The following is a 23,156-nucleotide window of genomic DNA, read 5'->3' as shown; positions in this document are numbered from 1 at the left end:
AGGCGGATTGGAGGACGGACACCGGGCGCACTCATGGCAGGATCCGCCTCCACAGATCCGCTCCCCCCTCATCAACACAGCGTCTGCGGCCGAAGACGGGAGGGGGGCAGCTTGGCCATCGCCTCTCTAAGCCTCAACTTCCTGGTCGAGGCAAGTGGCCCATAAAGGATTAGCCATCATAGTTCTGCCTTGTTGGGTCACCACCACGGACCGGTTCTGCCTCTGGGCCACCCTGCACCTCATCTGGCCTTAGCCAATCTGCCCTCACATCCATCCCCATCCTGGTCCTTCAACATCATATTCCAGGTGTAGGTTTGCTGCGAGTGGTGGACCCCTCAGGGTTACACATTCCCCACCAATCCCCTGCTCTCCACTGTCGGTTTCTTACACTCCCCAAGACGGAGGAGACAAAAAAGCATGAACCGGTTTCCGTGCACCACGAAGTTCTGGTGCCTCTAAAGCATGCTGGCCACGGCCTTCCGCTGCCTCCAGACTCCACACACCCGTGCGCCCTGGGCGCGCGCAACACCCCGCCCGCCAGGCGCGGCCCCGCCTACCTGGACCACGGAGGGCCCCTTCTCGGTGGCGGGCGTGTCGCTGAAGCGGTTGGAGCGCGACGGGGGTGGCGGGTGCGGGCCGTTGCCGTACAGGCACGAGAAGCAGGGCTCGCCGTCGCAGCCGAGGTCCATGAGGAACTTGAGCAGCGACAGGTACTTCATGGCGAACATGATAGTGGCGGGGAAGGCGGTGGGGTGCGTGGCGATGTAGGCGTCGATGTTTGCGCCGTGGTCCAGCAGCAGCTGCATGGTGCGCAGGCAGCCGTGGCGGATGGCCACGAGCAGGGGGCTGATGAGGTCGCGGTTGGGGTCGGCGCCGGCGAGCAGCAGCAGCTCGGTGGCGTACACGTTGTTGTTGACCACCGCGAAGTACAGCGCCGAGCTGCGGCGGTCCTCGTAGAGGCGCGCGCGCTCGGGCGCCAGCGGCGCGTTCACGTCGAAGCGCGCGCCCAGCAGCGCCTCGAGCACCCCGTCGTGGTTGCGCTCGGCGGCCAGGTGCAGCGGGCTGATGCCGCTACGGCGCACGCGCGTGCGGCTGGTCACCGGCAGCAGCATCTGCACGATCCTGCGGGCGGAGCGGGCGAGCGCGGGTCAGGGGGCGGCCACGCCGGCAGGGGGCGCCGAGGGCCCGGGCCCGGCCGCTCAGGACTACCGTGTGGGGAGGCACGGGCCCACCAGGAGGGGGCGCGGGGGAGCCAGCCAAGCTCACCGGGACCACTTTGGGGAGGATGGATGTGCTGCTCTCCCCCACTTTACAGGTCAGGAAAACTGAGGCTCAGAGAGCTTCAACCACCTTTCCAAAGTCACACAGCCAGTAAGGGGTGGAGCTGGGCTTCCGACTCAGAACCCGTGGCCTCCAAAGTCCTAGTTCTAAAAAACCTCAGCCAGGCAGGACTGTGGTTTCAAGAATTACCTGTGGACTTATTTCAGGCTAAGGACTGTTGCCCATTCCCAGCTCAGTGATCTGAAGGAATCGACCTGAAGGCCCACAAGCCTAATGCAGGAGGCAGTGAAGCCCGTGGTGATGTTTGGAGCTAGAAGTTTGGCATTTGCCCTGCGTGGGTGGGGTAGGGGTTGTGGGACAGTGACAGTCATGTCTGAGAGCTCACTATGTGCCAGGAGACATCTAAAGGGTGTACAAACACATTTTGGTTTAATCTTTTCAACAACCCATCATGTATGTCTCATCATTCCCATTTTGCAGATGAGAAAGATCGAGGCTCAGAGAGGTTGAGGGTCTTGTCCAGGCCACATATCGGGAGAGGCAAACCAAGAAATGTACCCTGCTCCTACTCCAGGGCTGAGCCGTCCTACATCTCTGGGGAGCCATCAAGTCCTGGGGGATAGGAGAGAACAAATGTGTCCCGCCCCAACCACTCCTGCTCTAGGTCCCAGTCAGCCCTTGGTGACCACGAAGTCCCCTCCCCTCTCCTGTGAGTCTCAATGTCTCTTTCCCTGAAGGCTGACTGGAGCCTCCCCCAGGCTCTGTGCCTTGCCTGTGGCCTCGAGAGGGTTGATCACCCGCTGCTGAGGCTGGAGATTCCTGGGAGCCCTGGTTCTGCTCTCTCCTGCTGAATCAGGCACTGCTCTTCGCACTTAATCTACATCATTGTATTATATCCTCCCAGTAGCCCTATGAGGTAGGACTCGTACGATCTTTGTTTACAGATGAGAAAACATGAAGCCCAGAGACGGTATGTGACTTGCACAGGGACACAGCCAGTAAGTGATGGGGCCAGGATTTGAACCTCAGCAGTCTGATTCCCCAGGCCACGCTCTCAATCACGGCCCTGTCTTTGTAGCAGTCAGCGTTTTGCATCACAGTGCCTTGACTTGCCTGCCCCGTTTTTATCTTCAGTGCAGCCCTGTGGGGTAGCTGGGGCAGCTCTGTGGCCTTCCTTTTAACAGATGTGACTCAGAGAGAGGAAGCAACTCATCAAAGGTACTAAGCGATTTTGGGGGCTCAGTTCCAGGGGCTCTTGACCCCTTGTCTTTGCCCTCTTCCCCTAGACCCCTCCCACCCGCAAGAACAAGCTCCTGCCACTGACATGATTCCAGACCCTAATCCTTCCAATCCTTGCTGACAGGTGACCTCGCGCCCCGTGCAGGCTCCAAGGAGGTGGCCGTGGTGGGGCAAGCAGGTGCCACCAGGCCTGTTCCCACGCCTCTCTGCCTCCTGGCATGCTGGCTTCGTGGCTTCCTGGAAATCTTATGCCAGTGACCTCCTGCTAGGATCTCAGTGGAAAGTCTTATTATTGTTAGTGACGCTCTGTTTGCCTAAAATCTGCCTCTAAAACCTCAAAAGGAAATTCACACACCCAGGGGGGCTAATTGCCTCCTAATTTCTATTTGTGCAGGCACAGGAGGCCTGACCTCACTCTGTAGAGGTGCTGGTCAAAGGCAGGGCTGGGGCCTCACCCTGGACCACAGCCATCGCCAACAAATTCTCCCTAACAGCCGTGGCATGCCCAAGTCCGGGAAAGAACAGCGAGAGAGACTGCCCTGGGGCTGCCGGCCAGAGGGGGCTGGTATCCCTGGCACGTCACAGCTGGCCTCCAGCGATCCCCTGTCCAACCAGGGGAAAGTGGCAGGAATGTGGGAACATGACTGGACGCTGCCTACGGTCCCAGAGCGTCATCTTAATAATGCAGGAAAATCATCTCATTTGTGCGCCTCTGTAGGACTCTGCCAATCTCACAGTAAATGTGCCCTGCGGGACAGGGTCTGGACAGCAGCCCGTGCAGCCCTCCCATTTTACAGGGAGTGAAACTGAGGTCCGGGCATGGGTCGGACCGCTTACATCAGAATCTCTGAGGATGAGTGAGGCCCAGACATCAGGGGTTTTAGAGTCCTCGGGGGGCTTCCAGTGTGTAGCCAAAGCTGCGAACCCCTGGTCTTGGTGCTATTCTAAAATCAGGTTAAAGGATGCGTAGGGCATCTGGTCTTGTCCAGCACAAACCGTTTCTTAACAAATCTGTTTGGTGTTGAGTTTTAATCTCATAAGGTGCCTTTGCTAAACTGGAAATGAAGTACAAGATAAAGTGTGCCTTGGAGGTGACTTCGGTGTCCTGTGGGCTCCTTTCTCAGCCCTGCCTGAATGTCACAGCCTCTGGTTAAAGGTGCGGTAGAGATGGCACCATCCGGTGAACACGGAGCGCTGCTTTCCACACTATAGACGGGCGGGGTGTTTTGGCAGGTGGCCGAGTGCGGAACGCCTCTGGAATGTCACATCAAATCCCCAAGCAGCCTATGGGAGGTCAGCGTGGAGAGGGCCGTTAATGCCACATATCCCGAGGAGTGAAGGGCCCAGGGCTTGCCTGGCCATGGGCCCTGCCAGGTGGCAGGAGCTGCTGGGAACCTGGCTTTAATCCTTTGTTGGGCAGCCCTCAAAAGTGGCCTGGCCCCTCTCAGTCTTGGGGAGCAGAGGGAAATGGGGCCTGGGAATGGAGGGGGAATGACCAGGGAAATCACTTTGATTTGGGGGCACACAAACTGTTCATATAGATGGTTCCAGAGAGGACTGGCCCTGCTCCCTGGTCATCCTTCGGCACACCCAGTGCTCCTTCAACTGCCCCTCCAGCTGGGGCCGGGCTGCCAACATTGGGGTCCACTTGAGGCATCCGGGTGTGATGGAAGGCTACCAAGGGACAGTGCCAGCCAGCTCTGTCACTCTGTGGCAAGCCGCTTCCCATCTCTCTCCTCCGCAAAATCAGGGCTTGTGTTAGATCAGTGATTCCCCTGAGGGTGTGGATGGGCTGGATCTGTTTGGCTCAGGGAGCTTTGCAAAGGTAGAGGCTTAGGCCCCCTCCCTCCTGGAGGTCTGGCATAGTGGTTCTGGGATGTGTCATTTAACAAATAGCCCAGAGAGACAGTGCCGTGCAGGCAAGTGTGGGGATCCAGTGGGCCTGGAGACTTCCAAGGGCCGTCTCCTTCACTCTTTGGATCTCTCCCTCTGGGTCACGCCCGAGATAAACCATGTTTGTTGACTGATGCTGGATCTTTCTGGGGCCGAAGAGAAAGAATCCATCTTGCCTGTCACCACTGCCTGACTTGGTGCTTTCTTCCCTCTACTGGCTGAATTGGAAAATGATGGAATGTGCTCTTCTTAACTAGGAGATCATGTGCACCGACCTGCGGGGTACCTGTGCCCGGCATTTGGTGGCGTGCTTCACTTCCATTCAGTAGCCGTGCATATCCACCTCACTAGTCCTAACAACAACCCCATGAAGCAGGTGTAACTGTCCCCCATTTTACAGAAGAGGAAACTGAGGCTCAGAAGGGTTCATGATCAAAGGCTTCAGCAGGAATGCAAACCGAGGTCCGAGTGCCTTGTAGCCTGCTCTGGGGTTCAGGGAAGGCAGGGTCTCCTCCACACATATATCCGCGGGGGTGGGGGGTGGGGGCATCTTTGGTTGGCCATATGTGCAGAGCCTGGGGCTCCGGGGGTCTGTCTCTTTGTCTCCATTCCACTTCCCGGGATGTCACTCTCATCCCCATTTCCCTCTGCCTTTGCAAACACAGCCAACACCCCCCAACGTGCACAATCTGTGTTCTTCCCTCTTCTCTCTGCCTGACGGCAGGGCCACGTTGCCCCAAAGTGTGCCATCTGGGGCACCCTCGATGGAATTTTATATGAAATGTTTTCTTTATTCATTGCAAATTGGCAATTTCAGCAATTTAATAGTGTGCTGAATGTTTCCTTTTGAAAACAAACTCATTTTAAGTAAACATGTCTTCAAAAGAAAATATACTCGGCGGCGAGAGTAGAGACGCCTACGCGGAAGAGACCTGCGAGTGGTCAAAGTTCGGGAAACACAGGTCGAGGGGATACCGCGGAGCCCTGTCATCCTTCAAGAGCTGCTGGGGTTCTGCCTCCTCGGGGAGCCTTCCCTGAGCCCACCAGCGAGTGGCGGGGCTGATGCGTGTTTAACCACTGGCTTCCCCAGGGCTAAGGGGGCCCTGAAATGTGGCATTCAGCAATTTCTGCGTGTAAATACTCTCACTGTGGCCAGTTTCAGGCCGCCCGGACTCAAGCTCTCTTGTCTTGCTCGAAGTGCCCAGCACATAGGAAGCGCTCAGGAAGGTCAGCTATTATAATTGGCACTCTGTGCTGTTGTTTCATTGGTACAATTCATATTATTCTACGCATCCTCTGTGTACTTCCTAATTGCCCAAGAGGTTATCTCTGCATCCCCAACAGAACTAGCCACGAGTCTAGACTCAGATCTGACCCCCGAGTGTAATTCCTGTAGAGGCGACATTTGTAGCAGCTGAGCTCTTGCCGTCTATGAGATGTGTGACCTTGGGCAAGTCACTTAACCTCTCTGTGTCTTAGCCTCGTCGTTTGAAGAAATGAAAATAATAGTATCTGCCTCCAGAGACTTGGCTTGTTAACAGCAGAGTAGTCAGGAGGGGGAAGTAAGTTAATAAGGGGACGCGCTCTAGCTTGCCCACTGCCAGATAGTCTCTTCCTTTCTACCTGGAAGGTGCCCTCCACCCCGACCCCTCCTGAGCCTCCCGAGTCCCGTGGGCGGGACGCTTGCAGCCCCCGCTCCAGCTGTGGGGAGCCACGGAGCACGGGTGGCAGGGCCCGGGCTGACCTGTAGTTGCCCTTCTTGGAGGCGATGTGCAGCGGGAGCAGGCCGTCCTTGTTGGCCTTGTTGGCGTCGGCGCCTTGCGAGAGCAGAAACTCCACCACATCCTCGTGCTCGTTCTTGCAAGCCTCGTAGAGCGCGGACGCGTTGTCACTGGCCTGCGTGTTGATGTCGGCGCCTGGCCAAGGAGAGGCAGATCAAGGAGTGAGCTGGGCGGCCACTGTCATGCATGTGCCGACTGTGACACATTGGATCATTTAACAGCGACTCCTGTCTGCAACCGTGAGACCCGGGGGGCCTCTTAGAAGTGAAAACTTCCCTCGATGATGCTGGCATTTACTGAGCACTTACTATGTGCCAAGCACCACGCCTGAGGGGTACGCTCTCTATGAATCCACAACATAGCTCTTGCCATCCGTCACAACTCTCGTCTGCATGTGGCAGACAAAGACACCAAGCACAGAGGACCTACGCCACTTGCCCCAGACCACCCAGCTCCTAAGCGCAGAGCCAAAACTTGAACCCAGATGGTCTGACAGCAGAGGCCCTGACAGATGGTCTGATGGCAGAGGCCATGCTCTTCACCCTCACTCCACGTGAAAATGATCCAGGCCCTGCCCTGAGGAAGCCCCCTGGCTCTAACAGCGTGCAGAACCCCCCCGATAAGGAAAGGCCCCAAGAACTTTATTAATTGGGATTTGTTCTTCTCTGCCTTCCGTGACCAGGAGTAAGAGAGGGATTGCTTCCGGTCTCCTCTGCAGAGGGCACGAGAGCGTGCTGGGAGGTGAGGAATCGAGCTGGGGACAGACTCCATCAGCCTTATCACCTGCATCTTCTCCATCTCCGGCTGGTAAGGGAGAGACCCACGGGCTTCTCTGCGAAAAGAGGTACAGTCTCTTCACCAGTCCCTCCTTATTCTGGAAGGAGATAGAGCTGAGACAGCAGTGACGTGTCAGTTAGGGCTGAAGTCACAAGCATCTTTAACCACAGCTCCGCTCTGCCTGGGCATTCTGCTTATCTCGGGCTTTCTGGTAATTTTCAACGTTGATACCTGACTTCTGGTCTAGTGGAAAGAGCGCAGGCGTTTGTGAGAAACCAGAACCAGCGAAGTTTCTGTTTCATGGCTTGCAAAGGCCTGTGGCCTCGGGCAGCCTGCAGAGGCCTCAGTTTTCCCATCTGTGGACTGGGAATAATAGTTGTTACTAATCAGGGTTACTCTGAGGAGTAAATAAGATCAAATAGGTAAATATCTGCTATGGGCTGGTGGTTTGTGTCCCCTCAAAATTCATATGCTGAAAGCTAATCCCCAGTGCGATGGTGTTAGGACGTGGTGTCTTTGGGGGTGCGAAGGTTATGAAGGTGGAGTTGTGCTCCTGAATGGGATTAGTGTCCTTCCCAAAGAGACCCCCCGGGGGCTGCCTGGCCCCTCCACAGTAGGAAGACCCAGTGAGAAGACCCAGGCTGTCTATGAACTAGAGACAGGCTCTCAGCAGATGACAAATCTGCGGGCACCTTGATCTTGGGCTCCCCAGCCTCTGGAACTGTGAGAAATAAGCATCTGTGGTCTGTAAGCCCCCCAGTCCACGGCGTTCTCTTAGAGCAGCCCGGATGGACTGAGACAATGTCCCAGCACAGCGCCTGGCAGAGAAGGTGCTCCCCAAAGGCCAGTCCTCCAGGGTGGAGGCACCAGGGCACAGAGGCTGGCTCTGCTCGCCACCCTGCAGGAAAGTCGGCCAACAGGTCCAGGCTCTTGAGCTCAGGCTCCCTGGAAGCCCAGACCCCGCCCGCAAAGCCAACCGCTCTCACCAGAAAAATATTTGGATTTGAAAGTGGGCTCAGCCCACAGAGGGAGCAGACCCTGACTCAGACTGTCGGCAGGAGAGCTGGACAAATGTTTGGAGTTGGCCCGTTCCCCTGGCCGCCTGAGCACCCTGCCCTCTGCTCAGCCTCCTTGCCTGGGCTCCCAGGACCCTGCCTGGGCCCCTTTGTTCTCAAGCTGGTCAGTCCAGATCTGTCCCCGGCTGCAAGGACGTGCCCTGAGTTTGTTTTCCCAACTGCTTAGGCACGTGCTGGGGAAGCGGTGTTTATCCAAGCAGAGTCCCACGCTGGTCATTCTCGAGGCCCGCAGTGGCTCAGTGGAGCGCAAGAGGCATGCAGGGTGGAGCCAGATGCACGGGGTCGGAATCCAGGCTCTGATTGTGACTGGTCATCTAAGCTCGCTGAGCCTCAGTCTCTTCATCTGCAGAATGGGATGAGGACACTGCCCACCTCATACGGCTGTGGAGAAAACCCCATTGGCCTGATCCATGTTCCTGTTCAGCAGTGTCGGGCACACAGTAGGTCCTCAACAAATCACTTCAACTCAGCCCGAGGGTCTGTCTGGCTTTTTTCCTGGTCCCTCTGTTGCTAGAGGGAGGCTCCCTCCCCATGGAGAGAGAGAAAAGAAATCAAAGGTATTCTCGGGGAAGAACAGAATAACGATGTTCTTTAGCCGGTAGAATGTGTGCCATTGTCTCGGGTGTCTTCTGTTCATGATGTGGGCAATGGTATTTTATTTTCTCCCATTTTCTCTTTCCCCAGGCAAAGAGTGCCAAGACCCCGGTTCACATCCCGCCTCTTCCACTACTTTGCAGTGTGCCCTTGGACAAATCACTTTCCCATCCCGGCCCCTGGTTTCATCACCTGTAACATGAGGAGGTGACCTAAATGTTGTCCGAGGTTCCTTGTGGCCTTGAAGTGTGACATGGTGGACAGAGAAGTGGTTGAGGTGTCAGGAGACCAAGAGTCTGGCTCGTTCCACCACGAATTCGCTACGTGACTGTAAATAAGTCAGTTCCCCTTTCTGGGCCTCAGATTCCTCATTTGTAAAATGAGGATGTTGGGGTAGATTAGAGATGACACACAGGTGGCACGTGTGCCGCTCCCCCCTCCACCCCAGGTATGTGGTGGCCCTCAGCACGTCTCCCACTGAGCCCGGACACAGCCTCTGAATCCTTCTCAACACAGCGCTCTGAGAAGATGCCATCACTCCATCAGAGTGACCCCTAAACTTGCCTCCCCTTGGACCTCTGAGGTCCTTCCTAGCTGTGCCCCTTCCAGCTGTGCTTCATGACCCAGGGACCCTTAGCACTCACCATACTTGGCCAGGAACCTCAGAGCGTCCAGCTGCCCACTCTGGGCCGCCACGAACAAGGGGGTGATGCCGTAGGCATTCTTGGATTCCACCTTGGCACCTCTGCTCACCAGGATCTCCATGACCTCCAGGTCGTTGCGAGAAACAGACTCATGCAGAGCTGTCCAGCCTCGGTTACAGCGGTGGTTGGTGTCCGCGTTGTACTGCACCAGGATCCTCACTGCTTCCACGTTCTTGCGCTCACAGGCTGTGCCCAGGGAGAGGCCAGAGGGTCAGCAGGGCCCTGGCAGGACCTGGCCGGCCGAGACTTCATTCATTTATTTGTCTATCCACCCATTCATTCGTCAGCTGTTCATTCTACAAATTCCCACAGGGTCTGTACCGAGGTCCAGTCCCTGCATCTTACCCAGGAAGTACACCTAAAATAATAGCAATCCTAATAGTAATAATGTTTGCTGATGTATAGAGCACTGATTATGGGCCAGGCACTCTGTTCCAAGCACCTTACACCACCAACTAATAGAATTCTCCCAATCACCCTTAAAGGATGTAGTGTTATTATCCCTTTTCACAGAGGGGGAATATGAGGCACAGAGAAGTTAAACGACTTGCCCAAGGTCACACAGATAGTGGCAGAACAGGGATTCAAGCTCAGGCAGGCAGGTCCAGAGTCTCTGTCCTTTGGGAGGTTCCAGGGTGTCCCTAACTCATTTCCCTCTGCAATGTACTTGAGTCTTCCACTCACCAGGGTCAGAAGAGGGGGAGGAGTGCAGTCATACTCCTACTCGAAACCCTTCCGCAAAGGCTACTCACTTAAATTGAAGTAAAATATGTCTTCTGAGTACAGCTCATCAAGTCTCAAGTTGCTCAAACCTCCCTTTTAAGCATCATTCTTTCTAGAACCTAAATGCACCCGTTGGCTCTGGCTCAAGGTTATCACCAGGGAGGCTGGGCTTTCGTCCAAATTAACCACTTCTTTGAGTCACTCAGGGGTGAGCACGAGAAGGGACCCCAGGCAAAGCACCCCACCTCTCAAAGCCTTGGTTTCCTCGCCTGTAAACCGGAGATCACAAAACCTTCCAGAGAGGACCCTGTGGGAGCACTGGGTGAGCTGGTGCGTGGAACGCTCTAGCACGGTGCTTGGCACGTGGGAGGACCGCACGCAGCCGCAGGGCCTAAGCTGCGGCTGAGACTTGCCCAGTGTTGAGGAGCTCTCTCTGGGACAACTGCATCTCCAGGCGATGGCTCTGGTGCCCAAGTGGACGTGCCTTCTGAGAAACACTTCCACCACGGGTGGGCCGTGGACCCAGCTAGCAGCTACCGGTTCCTGCTTCCCGTGGAATGTTCCAGGTACTGGATACCAGGCACATGGGAAAATCAGGGATTTCTGTAGTGTTTCAAAGTTAAAGGTCCTGTCCTATTTGTAAACCTCAAGGCTCATTGCTTAAGCACGGAGGCATGGTCTGAACACCTCATAATGTCATAGTTCAGCGCGGGGTGCTGGCAACTAGCTCCCTGAGTTTAAATCTCACGTCTGCCCGCTTGCTGGAATATGTGGAATCCTGGGTGCCTCGTTCCATGTCTCAATGCCTGGGTCCTCATCTGTAAAATGGGGATGCCTCCCATGTAGTGTGTCCCATACGTAGATGGATTTTAGGGTTCAGTTAAAGGACAGCACCTGGCACATAGTAAACACTCAGGAAATGCCCGCTACGATAATCATTCAGATTTTGACTCTGGGTACTTGCTAGAGATGCCAAAGTTCTTGGATGATGTATTGAATGAGTTAGGAGTTTCGAGGTTTTTTTAAACATCCCAGAGGTACCAATTTTCTTTCATCTCTTTGCCTCTGCCTCTGCTGTTCCCTCTGCTTGTCCAGCTCGTAACTCCCTCTTTTTCCAGGTCAGCTCAAGCGCCCCCTTTTGTGGGGTCTCACCCCTGGAGTGAGAGCCCTCCCCCTTGCTCCCAGGTGCGCCATGCTGAGCTCTCTGCTGCCATTAGCTGGCTCTTATGTTGTCTGGGGTGGGGGCAGGGGGCAATGCTCCCTATTGCCCACCTACTCTCTGGACCCTTCCCCAGGGAAGCCCACCTCGGGGGCTCACCTTTGTAGAGCGGTGTCTCTCGGGACTTGTTGGAGATGTCAGGCTCAGCCCCAGCCTGGAGCAGAGACAGGAGGCAGTCCAGGTGTCCCCTGCATGTCGCCAGGTAAAGGGCCGTTTCCTCCTGCAGGGTGCGCTGGTCGATGACTGCCGGGTATGCTGGGGAGAACAGACGGGAAGTTCACGAAGGGGGACGATACCTTCTCCTCCCCAACACAAAGGTAACCCCAATTTCCACCCAATTCCAATGACAGACGTGTGTGGCATCCACCTAAATTTACCATCCGTCCTCTTGGCCCTGGACTCAGTTGCTTTCACAGGGCTGTTTTGGCTTCCCAGTCGTATTAACTCAGCTCAGATGCCACCTCCTCTGGGAAGCCTTCCCTGGTTGAGCCTCCTCCCTCTCCGAATGACCCTGTCCTTCCCTTACCCTCCCACCAGCCACAGCCAGAAGCTCTGTCTCATACAGCTGTTTCTGCCCTGGCATATGGTGGTGGGCTGTCTGGGGCGCATGCTGCTTCCGGGCAGAGCTAACTCCTGTCTGCAGGTGTTATCCATCCACATCTGGCTTGGGGGGAAGCCGAGGCTCGGAGAGGAGGCATGGTTTGCCCAGGTTCCCACAGCTGTGGGGGATGGCCTTGGCGAGGCAGAAGCACAGCTGTGGTATTTTCCACACCAAATCAGTCCCTGGAACATTCTGGAACAAGCTGGCAGGGGCTCTCCCAAAAAATCAGCCCTCCCTCATTCCTTTTCTAGGAATTAGGCTCTCCTGTCCCGAGAGACCTAGAGAGGTGGCAGCCGGGTGGGTGAGGACAAGGCACTTTCTTCTCCCGGCTTGGTGATTTTAACTCTGCAGTGGGGGTGATAACCTTGCCCTGTACCACCACCTCCCTCCAAGATGTGTGGGCCAAAGAACACGACGCTCCGAAGGAAGGAGCCTCTGCCCTTGAGTCCTGTTCCCACGCCTCGCTGCGCGCAGGGCTGCCCGCCTCACCTTGCTGCAGGGCCTTCAGGCAGCCCAGCTGGCCGTAGTAGGCCGCCTCGTGCAGCGGCAGCCAGCCCTCCTTGTTGGGCTCCGCGAGATTCTTCCCCGCTTTGATCATAGCCTTCAAGGCCTCTTCGTCCCCTTCCTTGATGGCCTTCAGCACGGGGTCCACAGGCCTGTGACAGCAAGAGGCGGGTCACTCCTCAGGATTGGGGCAGGGCAGAGGCAGGGCCAGGAGCCTCTCTCCCAGAGGAAAAGCAGGACAACTGGCGGCCGGGGGCAGAGCTTGCTGTGGGACCACTCGGTCCTGCTTGTCTCTGCTGGTCTAGAACAGGTGCTCAGGCCCCTGCAGCCGGCGTCCTCCTCAGTAAGGAGAATAATCCTTCCTAACCCACATGGGTGTGCCCTGGAACTCGGCCCCGACCTTGGCCCTGACCTTGGCCCCTCAAGCTTATCTGTCCATCAGCTATCCATCGCAGCTTCCTCAGGCCAGTCAGCCTCAGCCTGGGGGCCCGGTCAGCCTCTCCCTGCCTCCGGTCATAAGCCTTCATGCAACCACTGGCCTTTACATGTCTTTGAACGGTTGTTTGACTGCTGTCTGTCTCCCCACTGGACTAGGAGTTCCAAGGAGACAGCAACAGTGTCTTCGTTTCTTTCACCTCTCATGATTTCACTCTCAGGGCCCAGCTCAGTGTCTAGTTCATAATAGGTGCTCAATAAATATTTGTTGAAAGAAGGAAAGAAAGAAAAAGAAAAAGAGAAAGAGAGAGAGAAAGGGAAAGAAAGAAAGAAAGAAAGAAAGAAAGAAAGAAAGAAAGAAAGAAAAAAGGAGGGAGGAAAGAAGGAAGGAAGGAAGGAAGGGAAATATTCAGAACCTAGGAACCCCAGCAATTATTTCATTCCTTCATTCCTTTTATTTCCTTCTATTTCCAAAAAGATGGCCTCTCCCCATGGGCATTTTGCTTGTTTCTTTGGGAATTTTTAAAATATCTTGCTCAGGGACACCTGAGTGACCCAATCGGTTAAGTGTCTGCCTTCGGCTCAGGTCATGATCCCAGGGTCCTGGGATGGAGCCTCCAATCAGGCTCCCTGCTCAGGGGGGAGCCTGCTTCTCCCTCTACCCCTCCCCCCATTCATGATCTCTCTCTCTCTCTCAAATAAATAAATAAAATCTTTAAAAAAATAAAATGCCTTGCTCAAAACATTCTTTGCAATCGCCCTCTTTGAGCATTTGGAGGACACACAGGCCTATAAAGGTCACTGTGGGGGCTCTGATCAAGCCTCACCCGTGTTTGGTTCCCCCGTGAGCATCCCTGCATCTGGGGCACTTCCATGCCCTTAGCTCCAAGTGGGCACCTTGCAGGGAAAGTCTACAAGAAACGGGCTGAAACATGGCAAGCTCATTCACTTCCACAGATGGAAACCGGGGGTCTCTTTTAGACAGAGCTCCTTGGTGGCCAAAAGAGAACTAGGGAACCCCTCTGTCCCTGCAGCTTGCAGGGCTGCATCTAATGTTACACCAAGACCGTTTCTACCAGGAGGGTGCCGGCCTGCAGTGCCAGCCTCCAAAGGGATGGAGCGCTAACCCCGCGGCGAGTTTCAGCACAGCGCTCCAGCGTGTACCAAGAACCTCGACCTTTGGGGCCATTTTGTGCTTCAAGCAGCTCTGAGACCAGAATCCCTCAGAAGGGGCCCTTTCCAGTGAGCAACTCTCTGGAGTCTTCCCAACCCCCCCCCCCTTTGCTCCACACCCTTTATCCTCACCTCCAGAAACTTTAGCTGCTGAGAGACTTATATACTTGAAGGATTAATAAATTTGAAGCATTCACAATTTAAAACTTCTGGATATCAAAAAGATTTCAGGGCTAATATGAATGAAAACTTCTTTGCTACTTTGTTCATTCATTCGTTCGTTCATTCATTCATTCATTCATGCACTGAGCTCCCTTCCGTCCATCCTGGAATCAGTGAGGACCAGGACTGCTGTGATTCCCAGATCTACTCCTGAGGAATGTTCTGCATAAGTGGTCCCATTTTCCAGGTGGAGAAGATGGAGGCAGGTCTTACTCCCAGGGCCCTCACCCACATCAGGGGCCAGGATGGGCCCTGAGGTTCTATAGGGCCAGCCCCTTTACCCTCCCAGCTGCTTCCTCCGTTGTGAGCGGCACTTCCTCCCGACTCTCAGCCTCTCTGGTTATTAATAGCTTCAGAGCACAGATGCTGGTTAAGTTACAGACCCGCGAGCACGATGGGTAACTGACCAGATAAGCTCTGGAGTCCCCATCAACGCCATCACTGCCACCTTGATGAGGTTTCCTTACGAGCAGCCAGAGCCGCCCCTGCTGGTGTCAGGAGAAGCCCCAGCGGGGTATGCATCCCGTCTCCCCCAGAACATCTCCCGTGGGGTCTCAGCTGAAGTGGAATAGAGGAGGGCTGGCTGTTCTTGTGGTCTAGGGGGTGCGCAGTGCGTGAGAACACTCCCAGGACCTGCCGCCCAGCTTGGGTCTCGTCCAGCTGGGGTGCACGGACCCTGAAGCTCTCGGGCGCCCGTGCTGGCTGCTGCTCTGTGAGTTCAGCCCAAGCCCCGCCCCGAGGGTGGGGGAGGCTGCTGGGGGTGTCAGACCGCCGGAGACTACGGAGCTGGACGGACCCGGCAGGCCACTCTGTCCTCTCCAACGTCCTCTCACAGAGAAGGGAGATTCAGAGAGGGACAGCGACTCGAGGCAGCCACAGAGGAAGGGGCAGCTGCGCTGAGACCAGAGCCTGGGTCCCCCTTTTGAAGACCGTCAGAATTCCACCCGCAGCACCGGCAGGGTTTGAAAAGAGCTGGGAAGAGACCCAGAACACAGGCCAATTGCCTCCTCCCCTTCTCTGCAACATACCTGGAACAAGGAAATAGGAGTTCCTGCGATGGGGCCCCTCTTTTGCTTTTAGCTGTTTCAGGGGTCAATACCGGGGAGCAGAGAAGGGGGACTCACCTAGCCCGACACCCTGGGGCCAGGCAAACAGAACCCCTCCCGCGGCTTGGATTAATGCTGGATTTTACCACCTGGCACGGAGCAAATAAAGGCAATGAGGCAAAACAAAACCCATGGGTGTGAGCGTTGCGGATATGCTCCGATATCCCCGCGGCAAGGCATGGGGGAAACTGAGGTAAATAGAAGGTGTGGCTGACTCATCAGCTCCAGCTCCGAGCTCCTCTGGGCCTCTGGGGTCCTAGGGCCTTCTCCCAGGGGCTGCTCCCTCCCCCGGGGCCCACTCTGGGGCCATGGAGGCGTTAATCATGACCCAACCTGGGTCTGTGAGCACGAAGCCTGGCTCAGTGGGAGCAGCTGGGGCTCAGGGGGACACACCTGGGAGGGGCGTGCCTGGGAGGCCCCTCCAGAATGCCCCCCTTCCCTGGAGCCTGCAGGCCTGCTTCCCGCTCCCCACCCCCACTAACCCTAGTTGGGAGGTTGAACTTGGACTGTCTCTGGGGGCCGGGTGGGGGGACACTTACGCCAGCTGGGAGTTCTTGTATTTCTGCATGACCCCTTGGAACAGGCCCTTGGGGCCCGAGGCGGACAGGTTCTCGGGAGGCACAGTCGACCTGGAGGGTGCAGGGCAGGAGTGAAAAAGGGAAAAATACTCTGCATATGAGAAGCGGGTCATGGCTGGAGGCAGGCTCGGGGATGGAGGGCTAGCGAGGGGAGAGACTGAAGGACAGACGCAGGGCTCTGAACCAGAGCAGATGGCCGGTCCTCTCTTGTGTGCTGGACACAGCTGCTGTGTCCCTGGATTATTTTTGGCCCTTGGAGGAAGCCCTGGGAGATTTAAATGACCATATAAGACAACAATGAGGTTAACCTCAACCCCGCCCCCAGACCCCCTCCCCAGCCAACCACGCAGGAGGCAGATAGGAAGCAAGGTGACATTCTTCCCCCAGGAGGATGTGAGAAGGGGTCAGCAGCAGGTCCCTGGATGAAAGGCACTCAGTCTCGGGTCGGCCAGGCTGGGTCCCAACGGGGATGGGCAAGAGGTTCTTGGAGGTACGGGGGACAGGGGAGCATAGCTGGGAAGCCAGACCAGGTCTGTACTCGCACCTCCGCCTGGCCGGGTCCTCGTTAGAGGGGCCCGCCGTCCAGGGGCAGGAGCTAACCATAGGGAAGTTAGAGCAAAGGCCATCGTCGCTGACAGGGCATGGAGTCAGACTGACACAGGTTCAAATCTAGACTCTGGCCCATCCTGGCCATGGGACATCAGACAGGTTGAACTTTTCTGGGCTTTGGTTCCCTGCAGAGCCCAGCGTGGGAAGACCGAGGAAGAGGCTGGAGCCCGTGAGCTCAGCAACCGTCCGGGCACAGGGGTGCTCGGCATGCATCCAACATTAATTGGATCATTATTTTGCTTCTCTGAGCCTCAGTTTCCCACCCCCTTGGGCTGTGGTGAGGACAGGAGGGGTGAAAAGAGGCTTGGTGGCCACTCCACAAATCTAACTGATGGGGGTGACCTTGAGGATGGGACGCGTGGCCCATGCCGACCACACCTGTGGCAGCTCGGGCCCTGGTGCTACGGACACCCCAGCAGGCCTGGCCTGGTGTCCTGCGCCCCACAGGGGTGTCCTGTGGCTTTGAGGAGGACATCGCTACCGGTGGTGTTTGAAGGTGCTGGAACTGTGACCCCGACAGGGACCCACGCTCTTCTAAGACGGGCCGGAACTTACAGATTTTGTGGCTACCCTCAGCAAGGCCAGGTCATGGGGGAAGGGTGAGTGAGCAGAGAAGGAAAGGATACTCCGTGCCTTGCTTCAGCCCTCTGGGGGCGGAGGGACTGGCAGGCTGGCCCCCTTCACCACCCTCATGTCCTTGCCTTCCTCCATCCCCTCCTCTGTCCCCTTGCGGCCAGCCACCTCCTCCCGAGCACCGCTCACCTCAACACCACGTCTGCATGCGCTCACCCGGTAGTCCCCTGGAGTGGGTGCCAATGTTCCCGCCCTTTAGAGATGGGGAAACTGAGGCCCCGAGAGGTGGGTCCCGGGCTCACACGCAGCTGCAGCTGGGAATTGAGCTGAGCAGAGGCAGACTCAGGTCTGTCTGCAGAGCTCCTGACGCCGCCCCCTCCCCCTCAGGCCTGGGGTCTTCCCTCCTTTTCGTCCTCTCTCCAGCTGTAAGGCCTCCATTCTGACAGGCCCCGCAATTTTGAACAAGCCCCTGCCTCGCGCGTTGCGCCTTGGTTTCGCCGTTTGCAAGATGCGGAGGCAGGACCCGAGCGGCACTGCTGCGGTAGCTGTGAAGCCTTTTTGAAACGAGCTCACGTGGGAACTGTGTGTCAGGCAGAGCTAAGAGACCACATCCTGGGAAGGGAGGTGCACAGCCTGGCCCCGCCGGGGCCTCTCTTCACCCCCCGGAAAGAGGAGCGTGCTGGGGGTGGTGGAAGCAGTCTGGGGCCAGGCCTAGCTCGCGGTCTCCCACCCCGTGGTCTTGACGAAGCCCTGGGTCTCAGTCCGCACAGGATCCTGGGGTCCGGCCACCCATGCCGTGGCCCATGTGTGTGGCCTCCTGTCACTTACTGTTGTTAGGACGTTTCTAGCAAGGTGATAAGCGCCGTTAAAAACTCACCACATCACCCTAAAACCAGGACTATCTCTGATGGCAAAAAAACAACAGCAAGATGAGGCCAGTGATGCTGGTGGGAGTGACAGCAATGGTGGCGGGGCTGTCCCTCCTGACTGTGCAGAGCACGGCCTCACTTCCAGCCTCCGCATCAGCTGGATGTGGGCAGGGGCTGTGTTGTTCCCCCTTCGCAGAGGAGGAAGCAGACAGACGGAGTTCCCTGCAACGAGAGTTGCCCAGTCCCTGCTCCGTCCCAAGCCTCCAAGCCTCGTGCTGGTGCCTGAGAGGCAGATCGGTAGGACGAATTTTGTTGATCCCAAATGTCCAACGTCCCGAGGCCAACGGGGTGGCAGCAAGGACACAGACAGCCATAGGCCTCCGGGGAGGGGGGAAAGAGAGCAGGAGCAACCCTGGGAGCCCTGCAGTGGGTCTTTAACTCGGCTTTAGGGGTAGGTAGGGCCGGTGCTCAGAGCAGCCAAGTGCGGAGCCTCGCGGCAGGGGGAGCAGGGTCCAGGCTGCGGGCCCCACTTTCCCTCGGCCCTGAGCAGGGGAATTCCCAGCAGAGAAAACCACCGGGCCTGAGTCATCAGAGGTGAGAGGAACCTGGCGGGATGTGGGCGCGGGTCATGCCCTAGAGGAGGCCCAGGTAGGGCCCCGGCGCTTCCGTTGGGCCGGCAGGTGGCGGGGGGGTGTATTAGGAGTGCATCACTGTCCCCCAGCTCCCAGCAGCCGTGTCCCGGAGTCCAGCTAGCCCCTACTTCAGACCGGGTCAGGCTCAGTGTGAGCAGGGAGCGGGGCTGCGAGGACAAAGCCCCCCCAACTTCTCAGTGAGCTGCCAGCTCCAGGAAGGGCATGAAATTGGGCTGGACCTGGCTGAACACCGGAGGCAAGCAGGCCTCTTAAAGGGGGAGACAGCTAAGGAATACAAGGGTCTGCCCCAAGCCCGCCGCCCTCTGTTTGTCCTCTCCCCCGGTCCTCACGCTAAGCCTGCGGTAATATAGTCAAGGACAGTGCCTGGCACACAGCAGGCACTTCGTACATTTCAATAAATGAAACCACACCAACAAAAGCCTGCCAAGGGGTACGATCCCAAATGTCATCTTGGTTTGGTGCGGTGCCATGGCAGGACCTCAAATTCCTGGAGAAGCAGCCCCAGCCCTCCCGGGTAAAGAGAGGAAGAGCTCACGTGGTCCAGCCACCTCCACCCCCATGCCCGTGGGTCTCTGGAATCGGCCTCCCACCTACGGGCCAATCCATTCTTCCTGGGCCAGCCAGTGCGGAGTCCCGTGTAGAAGAGAACGTCATTTCCAAACTGCCGCCAACTTCGGCTTCCCGTCCACAGCCGGGATTTGTTGAGTGGTTGCCGTGCGCCCAGCCTTCCGACGGAAACACGTGGCGCAAAGCATCTCCTTTCACCCTCCAGTCCACTTTGTGAAGGAGACGTAATTGGCTCCCTTTTGCAGAAGAGGAAACTGAGGCTCAGAGGTTTGCTTCCTCTAGACCGCTTAGCGAACTCCTGTTCATCCCGCAAAGCCCACCGCCCGACAAAGTGAATCCACCTGCTCTGTGTCCCTCTGAAACTGAGGCAAGTCTCTTGGCTGCGCCCTTGCTGTTGGGTCATTATGTGCATCTGGGACCCTCGTTAGATGGCAGGCTCGGGGAGGGTAGGGGTGAGGCCTGATTCACATCCAGGTGCCGGGAAGGCAACGTGCTCATCGTAAGAACATGACAGGTGTGGGTGGCTCCACTGGAATTATTTGCAGCTGTGCATACAGCCACCCAGACAAGTTTCTACTTCATGCTTTCCGCCTTTGTCTTCTTAGAAATGTGATCTTCAAAAAAATCAGAAGTTTAAAGGCTGGGAAAACCCAGCTTCCTGGGCCCGGTCTGGCTGGTCCATCAACGTAAGCTTGGGCTCCCTGTTTCCTGACTGCATGAGCCCTTCTTCTCTATGGGATGGGAAGTTGGGTCTGCCTTTTGGGAGCTCTCAGTGGGCCCAGGCTTGGCACATGATCCCTATGTGTCTGACTTCACCCCTTACACTGTGGTGAGAGAGGAGCAAGTTGGAAAAAATGGCTTTAGAAGGACACGTCATCTTTTCTCTGGAATGCTGATCTGGCTTTCTTTTCTAGGGTCCCCAAGCTCATTGAACTTTATGTCTACAGCCGCCATTTTGGCCACAAGATGATAACAATAAATTGTATTTGTAGAACATTTTATTGGTTTCAAAATGCATTTATTTGCCTAAAAGCATTTCTGGGGCATCTGCAGTGAGCCAGGCTCTTTGCCGGGCACTGTGGATACAAAAGTGAGCAGTATCTGTCCCTGTCCCCAAAGAGATCAGATAGTATAGTTGGGGACACTCTCAGGAGGCGAGATAATGCCTTCCTAGAGTGACACGAAAACTTGTCCATGAAACAGAGGCAGTCATGACCTGGGCACTCGGGGTTCTCAGGCAGGATGGGGGGAGGTGATTCAAGCTGTGGGATGTGAGGAAGGCGCCAACAATCGCTTTGCATAAGAAAGCTGCAGGTTGGGCTAGGCAAGGTTTTGTTGTTGCCATTTTAAGGAGAAGCCTGTTGGGGCTCAGAAAGGTGAGGTATCTTGCCTGAGGTCCCACAGCCAGTAAGTGACAGATTCGAACCTCCAAGCCCTCTTCCCTTTCCTCTCTACTCTTGCCGCCTCTTCATTCATATTCCTTGATTCCCTCCTGATTCGCTCAGCAAGAGCTGTTTGGTGTTTGCTGCGGGCCACGCTGTGTCCTAGACCGGAGGCTTCACAGGAAGAATGACGGGTGAGGCTCTGCCCTCGGCCAAAACAAATACTTAGAAACTGTAAGCTGGGTGGTGAAGGAAACCGCCCCCCAAGAGAGCGAGGAAGGGGGTGACCTGCTGGACCTGGGAGGGTGGTCAGGTGGGATTTGCTGAGGAGGTGGCGGGAAATCTGAGAGCGCCTGGGACGGGTATGATGTCCTGTTGCCAGGCCTGCTCTGGGTGCTGGGGTGGAAGCTAGGGTATTTGGGGATAAAACGGACAAAGGACTCTATGGGGTTCTGTACTTTCTGAAAAGCCATGTTTGGGAACGGGAGCACGAGCTGGTATGTATCTCTTGTCTCTGGGGACCCTGAATCGCTGTGGCTACGAGGGGGCTGTAATGAGACCCAAACCCCACTTCAAAGCGGAGAGGGGAGACGAATGGCAAGAGGCCTTTGCAGAACAGCAGAGCTGGTTACGGGTCAGAACTTCCGAGCGGGGCAGACGCTGCTTCTGTTTCTGGCCCCACTGCGTGTGTACATAAAACGGGCACAGGAAGGGCCTTGTTGCGTGGCTTGTGTGAGGATTCACTGAACAGCTGTGTGCTGGGCACGTGGGAAGCCCTCAGTGTGCATCCGGGGGGGCGGGGGGGAGGCATTGGCTTCCCCAGCAGGGCCCACCTTCTTCCAGAGATAGAAGGGCCGAACTGAACCCGGGAGCTTTCAGCTCACATCCAGAATGAGAAGATGCCCGTTGAACCCCGTCCCCTACAGTACTCGTGCCTGGAATTTAGATGATGGCTGCACGACCCTGGGTAAGTCACTTCCCTTCTCTGTGAAAGCCTTTCTCCCAGGAGGCTGGGAAGTGTTTGCATCCCATGGTGGGTCTCTACTTCCTCACCCGCCAGAGGAAGGAAGAGGTCAGGACCTGGACCTCATGAGCCCACTCAGTGCTAATGTTTATAAGTGTCCCCAGGACTCCCCAGGAGGCTCCCACACTGGGGAGAAGGCTAAAGATGCCCCCTGGGGGGGGGATGCTCTTCTCTCTATCTGATCCCCTCCTGAGAAAGAGGAACTTGTGGTCTGACTGAGGCTGAACCAGTTGGAAGAGGAACCAGGGCCTCCCAGAGCCCCGGCCATGAAGAGTCTTTGGCTCCGCGTCCTCATTTCTGTTTTTCAGGCTGGGTTCCAGAATGGGACCCCCTCAGAGGCAACTCAGTAACCTGGAGCCTTCCGACTTCCTCCGGCCGCCCAATGAGGCCGCCTGCCTTCCTCTTTAGAAGGGGCTCCTCAGTGTGGGGCATCCCAGGCTTTTGTCCCGTCTGCCTGGCAGAGAAGGTCTAGCCTCAGCAAGGGCCAAAGTCACTTGGGGAACGTATGGTGGGTATCACCGGGGACAGTGCTGGGATGTACTGCCACCCATCGTCATCCCTGTCCGCTGGGACTGGACATTGGAGATGGTCTGTCTGCTGTTGCCGAGAGAGCTTAGGGACTTGCCCAAGGCTATATAGCAAGTCAGCTGGAGGCTGGAGACAATGAGATTTTTTTTTAAGTAGGCTCCATGCCCATCCAGGGGCTTGAACTCACGACCCAAGAGCCTCACACTCCACTGCCCAAGCCAGCCAGGCACCCCTGGAGACAATGAGATTTGAGGCTCATGTCTCAAGACCATAGAACACAATCACCCAGCAATTCTTCTCCCTCAGCCACCCACCCCCAAATACACACTTGACTTGGACTCAGAAACAAAAGCATTTTTAAATTTATATATTTCCTTTCTAAAAGCCTTTGAAGATCCAATGCTTAATCACCTCTCTGGGCTCCCGCCTCCTACCAAGAAGGTACCCTCTGGATCTATGCTGTCCAGGACTGCAGCTCCTGGCCACATGTGGCTAGTGAGCCATTGAGAAGCATCTAGTCTAAACTGAGATGTTTTGTGAGCACAAAATACACACTGGATTCCAAAGACGTGCTATTGATGACATGTGGAAATGATAATATTTGTGACCTAAATTAATTTCACCTGTTTGCCTTTACTTTTTAGCGTGGCTATTAGGATATTGAAATTTGCATATGTTACCGCAGATATGGCTCGCCTCCTATTTCTATGGGCACAACACGGGGCTGCTCTAGATGGTCCTGCCGCTGGAATGATGAGGTCACGCTGAGACCGGGGAGCCAGGGTGAGGAGGTAGGGTGGCTTTGCTGGGTAGATGTCATTTGCTTCTCAGACACGTTTTCCCGGGGAGGCTGCATAGGTAGGATGGGGAGCTGTGCTTGGACTCAGACCGTCAGCTCCACCACATTCAAGCTAAAGTCAGCGGTACAAAGCCAAGCCATGCGCTCTGCAACCAGGTCGTTCCAGGCTCTGCAACACCATCTACCAGCTGTGCAACCGGGGGCTAGTTACCTGCCCTGAGCTTCAGTTTCCTCGTCTGTAAAATG

General features: G+C 56.1%; 1 protein-coding gene across 2 annotated transcripts in view; it reads right to left on the bottom strand.

Annotated features, from left to right (window-relative positions):
• The window catches only part of ASB2 (ankyrin repeat and SOCS box containing 2), a 37,519-nt gene that overhangs the window by 2,536 nt on the left and 11,827 nt on the right, over positions 1–23,156 (bottom strand). For both annotated transcript variants that reach the window (XM_026515384.3, XM_026515382.3), the window contains exons 3-8: positions 15,868–15,957; positions 12,378–12,544; positions 11,387–11,542; positions 9,286–9,531; positions 6,158–6,329; positions 558–1,122 (exon numbers count right to left, since the gene is read on the bottom strand). In XM_026515384.3, coding sequence (XP_026371169.1) covers positions 558–1,122; positions 6,158–6,329; positions 9,286–9,531; positions 11,387–11,542; positions 12,378–12,544; positions 15,868–15,957 — 1,396 coding nt within the window. The remainder of the gene's footprint in view (positions 1–557; positions 1,123–6,157; positions 6,330–9,285; positions 9,532–11,386; positions 11,543–12,377; positions 12,545–15,867; positions 15,958–23,156) is intronic.

The sequence above is a fragment of the Ursus arctos genome, unplaced genomic scaffold (assembly GCF_023065955.2).
Source record: "Ursus arctos isolate Adak ecotype North America unplaced genomic scaffold, UrsArc2.0 scaffold_25, whole genome shotgun sequence".
NCBI lineage: Eukaryota > Metazoa > Chordata > Mammalia > Carnivora > Ursidae > Ursus > Ursus arctos.
This window is presented reverse-complemented; position numbering and strand designations above follow the sequence as displayed.